The 11,063-nt window shown below is 42.8% G+C and overlaps 1 protein-coding gene across 1 annotated transcript; it reads left to right on the top strand.

Annotated features, from left to right (window-relative positions):
• The first annotated feature begins 334 nt into the window (after positions 1 to 334).
• Positions 335 to 3,877, top strand: LOC112549802. Its single transcript, XM_025200489.1, has 3 exons — positions 335 to 555; positions 2,172 to 2,620; positions 3,855 to 3,877. Exons 1-3 carry the CDS (start codon positions 335 to 337, stop codon positions 3,875 to 3,877), a joined length of 693 nt encoding a protein of 230 aa, XP_025056274.1.
• Positions 3,878 to 11,063: the final 7,186 nt, after the last annotated feature.

Here is an 11,063-nt window from a genome sequence, read left to right on the forward strand (position 1 = left end):
ATAATTTTTATTCAGTCATTGCTTTGACATTCTTGGAGTTTCAGCAGTCTTATTGTGATCCGCACTGGAAAAGATAATTGGACTTGATTCTGTCTATCCCTTTGTGGGGAGATGTGGGAGGCATGTGTGTGTAGAAGATGCAAAGAGCATTGAGACTTTTGCCTCCCCTTTTCTTGCCTTACCCTTTTGAAGAATGGAGCTGTTGTTTTCCGCTAGTGCCCCTGCTGGCACTAGCTGCTAGCAAAGTGGCAAGGAGTTGAGTGGAAAATGTTGTAGTCCAGCCTCAGAGCATGGGAAAAATTCTGGCTGACTCTCTTTTCTCTCTCTGTTGAGCATGCCTGCTGCAAGATGCCTCTTTGCAGCCTCCTCGAATGTGAGCCACAGTTTAGGAGCTAGAACAAGAGTTCACAAAGTTTTTGGGCAGAGTGCAAAAAACACCCACAACTTTGACTTGGAAGATCTTGGTGTGCCAGGCCAGACAGCAGGGAGCCATGAGGGGCCTCATATTTGTTGTTGCAAAGCAGCCCCAGCTCCTTCCTTGCCATCCGCCCAAAGGTATGCATGTCAAGAAAAATGCTTTTGTGTGCCATGTTCTGGCACCCATGTTTGGGGTTGCCTACCCTTGTGCTAGAATTTTATCCTATGTAATTTAAGCCATATGCACTTGTACATGGGCAGTTCTAGAATTTTGAAAAGTGGGGTGCAGATGGTGAGGTACATCATCACATATAACACTACACACATTTTTCTTCAGAAAGAAAGAGAAGCTTTATGTAAGGGGGGCTGGGTCATGCCACCTGAAGCCAAGTTGTGTCTCTGCTGTAATAGTAGTGTTCTGTTCTTCGAAAATTCTTCTGCCACACCTTGATGTTAGAGAGCGAGGTACCAAACACTTTGAGACAAAAAGCTCAGTCAAAGGCTCAGGAGGTTGGCTTATCTTCACAGGGCTCCACCATCCTCATACTCTGCCCTAACCACATCATATGTTCCAGGTTTGTTGCTGCTTGCCTACTGGACTGAGGGTCCAGTCTTAGTCCTGTGAACACTGTTGCAATTAAAATGGGGTGCTTAGTGTTTAGGAAGATTGACACAACACTTCTATGGATAGTCAGCAGAAAGGCTTTATTAATTAAACAACGAGCTATATAGGAAAATGACAGGTAGGCTACTGCAATCTACATACAACATCTATAATTAAGTCCAGTATATTTCTCGCCGTAATAGTGGTTCTCACCAGCACGGGCAAGGAAGTGGTCCTGATCTTTGCAGCTTCTCATCAGGCGTGGATCCATCACTGAGGGTGGTCAGCTGGGCACAGGTTATGATGGGTCAGTGTGGTGTTTCCCTTCTGAGATGAGCCCACTTTGCTGGCAGCTTCATCCTTCTCTTATACTCATTCTTCAAAGCATATTTTTCTTGATGGGTTGAAGATCAGGGTCTAGATAGTGCTGACAGTGTGGAGGTCATTATCCTTTGGTTGTGTCATAAATGTTAGCCTTTTGGATCCATTTCTGATTGCTGTGGGTGAAACTGACATGCACAAAAAGCCTTGATCGCTCTGGAGGTTCATCATTTGCTTAACTATAATATGGCTTGATTGCTCGAGCCCAACACCCTAAACCAGAGATATACTACTTGATTTAATTGCAGTAGGACTTGATTACTTGAATTGAGCACCTTAGACCCTGAATTGTAAGGCACTATATAGGTTGTTGTGATAACAGGGCAGAACCCAAAATATTTCTTTACTGGCACAGACACCTAGATTGGTGAGGGATCTGATAACAATGGAGAGGCAGTCACTTTGAAAGGGGAACTTATTCATAATCAATTTAGTTGGGCATGGGGCTAACTTGATACCAGAGCCAGAGATGAGATTACCTGTATTGTTATGTTTCAGGTGGTCCCATTCATGAGTTTATATTCTTGTGAAAAAGGGCACTGATATTATAATTTAGTCATTTGAATTTTGCACATAGGTCCAGACAAGTTCTGTGTCCAGCAAACCCCCTAGTTGGGATCTTCTTTTAAGTTGGCTGCTTGCCCCATTCTTCCCCTTACAGGCCCCAAGACAGCCACCTCTCAGTTCTAATCCCACCCTTACCTTCAGGGTTCGGATGAATTTACCCCTCCTAGCATGTAATCTTGTCTATGTCTCTTTTCTCTTCTAGGGTCCCAAAACAGTTATCTCCACTCCTTGGAACTGGACTCACTGACAGAGTGGTCTTCTCCGTTGCTTTGCTGGCTCTTCCCAAGCAATTTCAGGGACTGAGTCTTTCCTCCAAGCCCTGGGATTGGTTCCTCCTCTTGTCTTCTCTATCTGCACCTTGCTCCCCTTTTCTCCAGACCGACCACGGACGCTCCCTTGGCATCCCTTTAAATTCCCTTTCTCCTCTGCTGTGTCCCCCGTGGCAGCGTCTGATTCACTGTCTTCCTTTTCCTTTTTCAGCACAGTTTCTCTATTCTTCGTATGCCACACTGTTTTCCTTGTCCCAGGCTCAAACTCTGGCAGCTGGGCTTGCCACCTTTGAACTGCCATGGTCCCAGGTGGTACCTTTAATTAGTAGTGGCATGGCATCTTTCCTGCCTCAGCTTGGCGCAGTTTCTTCAGCATCCCCGGGTAAGTTTTGTTTCTTTGTATTCTTCCTCACTTTCCCATGGCAGAGTGTCTTGGCCACTCTGTCACACTTTACTAATATTGTAGGGGCCTATAGCTGTATTATTCTGTTTAAGATGGAAGCAAAATAAATATAACTTCATTGGAAAGACTTAAAAGTAATCTGCAAGGCTGTAAAATAGGAGATAGCAGAATTGCACAACAAAGGATAGCTTGATTAGTGAAACCTCACAATCATTAAAAATAATGGTCACTAACACCTGTGGAATGAAGAGTTTGGAAGGGATAAGGTAGATTATAATGAGCCCTGAAGTTAAGTGACTCCCTGAGTACTGCTTGCCTAGAAATACTGCTGCCATTGCCAGGCGATTGGTTTTAAAGTTTGGGTGGAGCAGGAATCAAAGTGGGTACTAGTGCCCTGTCCACCCCTGGATTCTTCACCTGCACAAAAGCACATAATAAAAATGCTTAAAAAATATGGCCCAAACCCTGGAGAGGAGCTCAGTTTAACACAGTCTTTATTCAGGAAAACTGCTAAAGTCAGTATCATTCTTAAGGAGCTAGCTTTTAAAAGAGAATAGGGGAAAATTATCTCCAATATAATGCTACATCATGTAGTATTATATAAAAAATGAATATTGCATACTGCATTGACATGTCTGCCTTCATTCATTAAGTCTCAGTACAGTAAATGTCTAATTTTCAGCAATACCGAATGACCACAAAATAAAGTGAAACCAAAAGGAGCCAGGGAGAATGTAAGGAACGATTGAGCACCTCTAAAACTTACACTGTAAAAATCCTTTTGAGCAACTTTGAGAGAGGAAATAATAAGTATGGTGAACAGAAAAAAAGATATGATGCATCTTTTCTGCATATACTTAGCGATCCTTTGTTTGTTTTCAGAAATGGTGTTTTGACATCTTTTCATATGTATGAAAATCTTGAAATCCATGATGTTGGAAATGATCATGCAATATCCTTCAGGAGTGTAAATAATGCCCTTGGATTATTATTTTTATAGATGTGTGTTTCTAGAATTCATACTTTGTTCGGTGTGCATAGTTCAATAAACAAGTGGTGATACTGTGTTTGATTAAGGATATGGTGGGTGGAGAGTAATACTGGAAAAAAAAAAAAAAAGAATTTTATAGCTCTTTTGCCCTTTTAATGTATAAAAAAAAGCTATTGGGAAAATAAATTTAAACTTGTGACTAATTCTCTCTTTCTTACTCAGAATCAAATCCTGCCCTTGGTTGAATGCATATAGATAGCTGCCATTGGAGTTTCTGGGGGCTGCACACAGGCATGAGAGGTAAAAGTTTATCTTGAATTTTTCACTCATGGGCTGTCCACCATTCTTTTGAGATTGGTTTCAACAGGGAAGGACAATGAGACTGTGCATGTGAATCAAAGATTTGCCTCCATCCTTGCTAAGTCAAACTTCTCACTTACAACCTGCTGTGGTGGAGGAGCCTACTTGTGGCTGGTCACCATATTGGCCACACCTCCGTCTAGGGCAGTTTACCCAGTCTCACCTGCCATGACTTGTTGAGATATACAAGATAATAAGCAGGAGGCTACCCATTTTAATGTCCCGATGCCAAGGGGTTTATACACAACTCCAACCTCCCATTACTGTGTTTCATGCATGCAGATGGCATCCAAAATTATAGTTGCTCCCAACAGAAGCCAGGGCAAACTCTGCCCCTTGCTGGGTCTCTCACAGCGTTCTCATTTACGCTACACCCTCTCACAGGCCCTCATTTGCTCAGCCCCCTCTCACAGGGCCTCTTTCATACTGCCCCTCACTGGGCCACTCTCAATCCACCCTGCTCCTCTGAATGGCCTTGGGCCATCAGTCTTGCTGACATATACATGTAGGCCCAGAGTGTATGTAGACTTGCCTATATACACTCTCTCACAGCCCTTCAGGTGCCTCTCTTATGCCTAACACTAGACTGACTTTAGCCACAAGCACCTCTCTGGGCACTTGGTTCTTCTTGCCCCCCTTCCTGGGGCCCCTCTCTCACTCCTCACTGGGGCCAATTCTATGCCCCCTTCCTGGGCTTGGGATCTTATACACCCAGGGACTCAGGTACTTTTCTCTTGGTGTACCTGGTCCCACTGTCTGATCTATAACTCACTGGATAGCGGGGGCTAGAGTTATAAGGTGCCCCTACCTGCCTTTCACTGGGGAGGCAACTGGCTTGGCATTTTTGGGGAGCTACCCCACCACAGGCATCCCCACCAGGCCATCATTCCCCAGCAGGGTGCAGTTTCAAGTCATACCCAGGACCAGGAGCCTCCTGCCATCCCCATAGCTCCTGCCCTTACCTCCAAGGTATTCCCGAGCAGCTGCTCAGCCAGATGTTGTTCTGCCAGCTACCAGCAGCAGACTACTGGCTCAGCCCTGAGGGCCTGAGCTAAAATGGAATCTGCTCAGCTCTGTTCTCCAATCACAGGGAAGGTCATGTGACCACCTCATCAGGGCTGGCCTGCACCTGCTGGTTGCCCTGCTGTCACTCAAAGCCCTTAAAGTGACAGGTACCAAAGGTGCTCTGTCACACCTGCTTCTCATTTTAAGATGCCCAATGTGATACTAGGGACAGGGTGACAATGGTGTATGTATTTATATAAAAATGTACCTAGTGCTCATTAAAAGCCATGATAACATTTTCGCCCAGATTCTTCTGCTTTGCAAATTTGCATTCTATGCAGGTACAAAGTGGCTGGAAAACCAGCCAGTACAGGAGCATGAAGTTACCGTAATGCCACCTCCTTCCTACTGCTTGGTAAAAAGTGTATTCTCAGTGTTTCCCTGCATCTCAAGGATCTCTAGGTGTCATGATACCCCACTGGGCAGCCCTTCAGATGCTCTTACTCCAGGAAACCAGTATGGCAAAGAGCTGGCCCAGGAGTGAAGGTGTGCCATGTTGGTTTATTTGTGCTCTCTCTGTGTGAGAGCTCTCCTTGACTGCTGTCAATCTGCTCTCCACCACGAGCAGATTATAAAAAGGGCATGTTTCCCCTTGTGTTTTCAAGACTTTGAAAATTAGGATATTTGGGTAAAGTGCTATTTCAGTGGAAAACAACCATTTTGGGTTGGTGTATAACCATCAAAAGTTTTCCTATGTTTCATCAAGTGCTCAATTGCCATAAGCGTGCTGTCTGGAGACAGAAATTGCTGCATGGTTATGTAAGGTTCTTTGGGTAGATGTGATATCTTTTATTAGACCAAGTGTGTAATAAAAGATATCACATCTGCCCAAAGAACCTTGCCTGCCTATGTCCTTAGACTAACATGGTTTCAACTAAAAACCCTGATGCATGTTACAGTGCACCAGTCACTTACTGAAGAACTGCTGCTGAAGATCCTAAGGTGGCTCTTGTGCAGTGGGGGCAGGGGGTGTTAAAAGGTTGTATGAAGCCTGAAGTAATTACTAGGAGGGAGAGACATTATCGGACTGCAAGGACTGGTAGCTTCAAATATAGCACAAATAAACTGCTTAGTGTCAATTAACATTTTAACAGGGCTCTGTAAATGAGAAGTGCTATATCAATGTTGGGTATTATTAATGTGTGTGTGTTTATATCCACATTAAACTGGACTTAGACTAATATGTGTGTTTTGCATGCATCATATGACTCATGATAGAACTTAATAAACATCAAGCTGCTATCACCACACTTTTGCATCCTGTGGAGTTCCTTTTAGTCTTATGGATTTGGTACCCAAACCCAAGAAACTTGATTTTAAAGTAAACAATACCCAGCAGATAAAGCTATCTCAAAACAAAAAGCCTCCAGACATCCCTTCTTCCTAAATACTCCAGCTCCCCCGCAGATTCTATGAGCAGAAGATTTAAATTGTAGGCATTAGAGTGTGCACTTGATGGTAGTCATGGTTTTTGTGCCATACATATTTTAATTAAATAACAATAAAAGAAAGAATAATGAAAATAATATTCAATAATCAAGGTGTTACTGAAAAAGTTTGACAATATTAAAGACCTGATTATGACACCGGCCTTGGGACTTCTTAGCTGGTGAAACAATCCCTAAGCTAACCCCATTTTGACACTATTAAATGGGTCTCTCCTGCTATCATTTTAGAGTTTTAGACTAATCATTAACACCTTCACTAGTAAAGGTAACCCCTGTGGACAAAGGATGGTAGACAGGGCTGTACTCCATCTCTTAGATCTTGTCTACAGAGGGAAATTGACCAGCATAGCTAGTGCAGAATAATCATTCCATTGTAATGTTGTTGGCTAGTTTTCCCCTGTAGACAAGCCCCAAATTATGAGCTAGTACAGTGACTGGTGCAACTTGTTCCCTAACCTCTAGGTATTAAAACAATATTATCACAATCAATATAATCATCCAGCTTTTTTCAACAAAAAAATGGTCATGACAAGATGCCTTTGAGGGTAGAAAGCCAAGTAATCTTTGGGGGGTAGGGAAATTCTCAGAGCTCCAAAATAGATTTGGGGTGAACAAAGGGGAAAAGGGTACACAACATATCTACAGATTGATTCCACGTGAAGCCTAAGCCTCTTAGTACTGCATTTTTCTGCAGTCTCAGCCTCTCTTTTTTGCTATGTTTCTGGTCATAGTGTGAATGACATGCACTTGATATTTCTATTTAAGATTTTATAAGAACCTTGCTGCCATGCTTGAGAAGCCACTCCTCTTCTATACAAACACTAGAGACCAATTCAGCCCTTGGAATTTCCATTTTAGTCTATGATCAAATCAGTATTGAAGATGATAGGCCTGATATCCCGTAATGTTGATGGGCCTTATGTCCTATGATGAGGTGTTCTCCCTTTAAAATTAGGGGATTTTAGGAGATGTCCTTATAATATGACATAAGGACATAGGGGAAATTAATTTGCAACAGGAAATCAAGGAAACACTTGCAAAAATGTCAGAGTTCAGAAACATTCACTGTGGTTGATTTATATTTGCTCTTTTTTCTTGTGTCTAATAGTCTAGAATATAATTTGATACCTATTGGGATGTTTCACTTGCTAAATTCTGAACTCTGAATTAATTTGCATAATCCACTTATGCATCCAGGAGTAGAACTGAACTGTTTGTATCAAACTGAATTCTATATAGAAAAATGTCTTTGTAATTATATGTTAAAATATTCATTTGGTATTGGCTACTGCTATCAAGCTTGGCAGTATCTTTACCTGGACAACCTGGGGATGTCCCCAGAAGTGGAAATATGTGTTTCCCCAGGGATGAACAGCAGCACACAATGTGCTGCTGCTACTTGTTTCTGGGGAACACCCATGCCATGCATGCTCTGGTTCATGGCATGTTGCCCTGGGTGGGGTAGGGGAGGCTAGGGCCAGCAACTGTGCTGGCCCCAGCAGCCTTACATAGGGTCCTGGGGGCCTCTGGGAGCTGTGGCCATGGAGATCCTGCAGCAAGGAGTCAGACTGGCAGCCAGGGTATGGTTCTGGCCAGCCAGTTTCCAGTTTTGGATGGTACGTATTGCCACTGTGTATGCCGCCCCACTTTTTTTAGGCTCATGTTTTTTTGACCCCAGGATATCCTGGGGTCAAAAACCACCCCCTGCATTGCAAATTAGCAGTGTGGAGAACACCTGTATGTGCAGCATGTGTGGGGTATGGCACCACAGATGGGTCTGCGGTGCCACATACCACATGTCCACGCTCATTTGGATGCACTCCCTGTGTCCAACGTTTTTTATTCTTAGCCTTTCCCATCATTTATGGTGGTGAGTAGACTTGAATAATCAGTACCCAGCAACTTAATATCTCAATGTTCGCATAGAAAGATATCCCATTTCCCATGACTCTTTCAAGCTTTTGTAATTTTGTTATCATTTACTTTACTTCTCTGATTGGGAAATCTAGCTTCCATTAGCATTTTAAAACAATCACCCATGTACCACATCTCTGATTCAGAGCTTCACATTCTTTTGTCTCAGATTACTTGCTAGGTCTATTTTTGGGCTATTGCTATAATTAGGAGGCTTGCACTTTAATACAAGGAGCTTCGTTTTAATAATACAGCGCAATGTTTTAAGTTGATGACATGTACTTTGAAAATTACTTTGCAAACATTCATAAAGCTATATATTTGTTCACAAATATGTTATAGTTTTTCACAGCATAGACGATTTAAGAATGCGCCCTGTAAGACTTATGATATATTGTTGCTTTATCTGGACCTGGCAACAGACTGAGGTCATCCTGACACCGAGTGAGTCATTTTTAGTTCTTACTAAAATACAACTGAAAAAGCATTAGGTGATATGGCAGAATAATGAAATAGCTTTTTCTATCTCCTGTATCTACTATGTCATCTAGATATTAGATGTACAGTTGAATTGTATGGTATGTCTTTTGATTTTACATATGCTTTCTATTATAGAGGTAAGAATAAAATAAATGAACGTATATCATGATGTAAGATACCCATCTTAGGGAAGATCTTGGTTTGTGGTAGAATGGACAAGGCTAGATCCTTTATCGAGTCACCCTAGGTATAGTTCCATGCATCCATTATATCCCTAAGGAAGACTCATACTGCATATTCCAGATTGAGATATCTGCAGTCATCCTACAACCAATACCTTATTTTATTTTCATATCAGAAAAATAACACTTTCATACCAGAGTTAAAATCTCTGCAGTATTTCAGAAGTCAGCCATGTGTACACTGCTGGGGAATTTTGCATCAGTCATGAGTTATATAGCAAATGTCATCATATCCCAGACATACACTTTACTTCTACTTACTGTATAGTGATGTGGCTAATATTCAAACCAGCAATCCATCACAATAACCAGAATTATGATAAATATTCTCATCCATTAAGATATTGGGCAATGCTTCTTGATGCTAGTAAACTCGTTCTAATTTTGACTGTCTCCCTTTGTGACTATATTTCTAAGCTGAATTATTATTCCAATGCTAAACCATAATGCAGAATGATGGTCTCCAGTATGTTATGTGTCTCGTCACAGTTTTATGAAGTATGAGTTTCCCTGTGGACTGTGCAGAGCTGTACACAGACTGGACATTGTAGAACCATTGAACAACTAAAAGTAACACCTTTTTTTTTGCAATCTTTCGTATGAAAGGATACTAAGCTTGCTTGCTGTCTTAACTATATATTTTCATACTTCCAGATATTTTGATTTAATTTTAGCTGTTAAGTTTCTGGGTTTCCAGTGTGTTCTGAAGACAAAGGTATTTGTGTGAGGCTTCACCTGATGCAAAACCAGTATCTATTTGCATCATTAACTCCAGCCTAATACAATTTATTGTTCATTGATTTTATTAGCAGCTTTGTTTGTTTTAAATTTGAATGTTTGGGTTTGCTCTTTGCAAATGGAACCAGAGGACAGATTCTTCACCCTGCTGGAGTGTCCCAGAAGCATCACAATGTCACAAGAGAGATGTGAGAGAGCTCTTTGCCTCTTGAGATTCCCTCCTTTCCAGGCTACACTGATGGGTTTCATTTTGCTCTTCAGTACTTAAATGAGCTATGTCAGGCCTATGAGGATTATCTTCCCATCCCCCTCCTTTCTCTTTCTTTTCCTGAGAGCCCCTTCACAGTGCCTACTTATTTATTTTCCTTTCCCCCACACCTCCACAATTCTAGAGAATTCAGGACACTGCCACAGTGATCTCAGCTCCTCTTTGACTGTAGCTCATAATGATTAAGATTCCTAAGTAACTTGTCTCTGGACAAGATCTCATTTCCAAAGCCCAAAAAACTATCTTTGTCAGCTATTTGGAGCTCTGAAAACATATGCAGAGCTGCCAAGAATCATTCATTATGCTTGATGCATTTGCAACTCTCCACTATACAATCAGATAAACCAAATGGTGTCTCACCTTCCCTGCATTATGGGGCTTGTTTGTCCCAGTGAGATCAGACAGGGAGCAACAGGGCAACCTTTTCTTTATGCTGGTACAGTACCAGCAAAAGGCTTAACTCAGGCTTGTCCAACATACGGGCCATGAGCCGCCATGCAGCCTGCCAAGCCATTTTCTGTGGCCTGTGGTGCTGCGACAGGAAATGAAGGTAAATACGGTTTACTTTCGTTCCCACCCCTTGTCCCTCCCCCAGCCCCTCAGCAGCTTCCTAATGGCTGCTAAAGGGCTGGGGAAGGGACAAGGTTCCCACACCCACCGCGTCAGCTTGACGTTGCCGACGCAATGAGTGTGGGAAGAGGAGTAGCCACGTGCTTCTCGGGACAGGCTCAGCTGCACTTTCCCCCTACCTGCACCAGTCAGTCCTGAGTGGCACACGGCTCTGCTGCTACCTTTGCTGGCTGGTGCCGACCCGGGAGGGTCTGTCCCATCCAGAGCAGCATGCAGCTGAAGCCAGATTCCCACGAGCTGCTGGGGACGGGAGGAGCCCAGCTGGGTTGGCGCCGGCCAGCAGAAG

Source organism: Alligator sinensis, unplaced genomic scaffold (genome assembly GCF_000455745.1).
Source record: "Alligator sinensis unplaced genomic scaffold, ASM45574v1 scaffold321_1, whole genome shotgun sequence".
NCBI classification, from domain to species: domain Eukaryota; kingdom Metazoa; phylum Chordata; order Crocodylia; family Alligatoridae; genus Alligator; species Alligator sinensis.

Coding starts and splice junctions, on each gene's coding strand:
- LOC112549802 (XM_025200489.1), top strand. CDS start 335: ATGCCTGCTGCAAGATGCCTCTTTGCAGCCTCCTCGAATGTGAGCCAC. Junction 556..2,171: donor TCCTTGCCATCCGCCCAAAG/GTATGCATGTCA, acceptor TTTCTCTTCTAG/GGTCCCAAAACAGTTATCTC. Junction 2,621..3,854: donor AGTTTCTTCAGCATCCCCGG/GTAAGTTTTGTT, acceptor TTTCTTACTCAG/AATCAAATCCTGCCCTTGGT.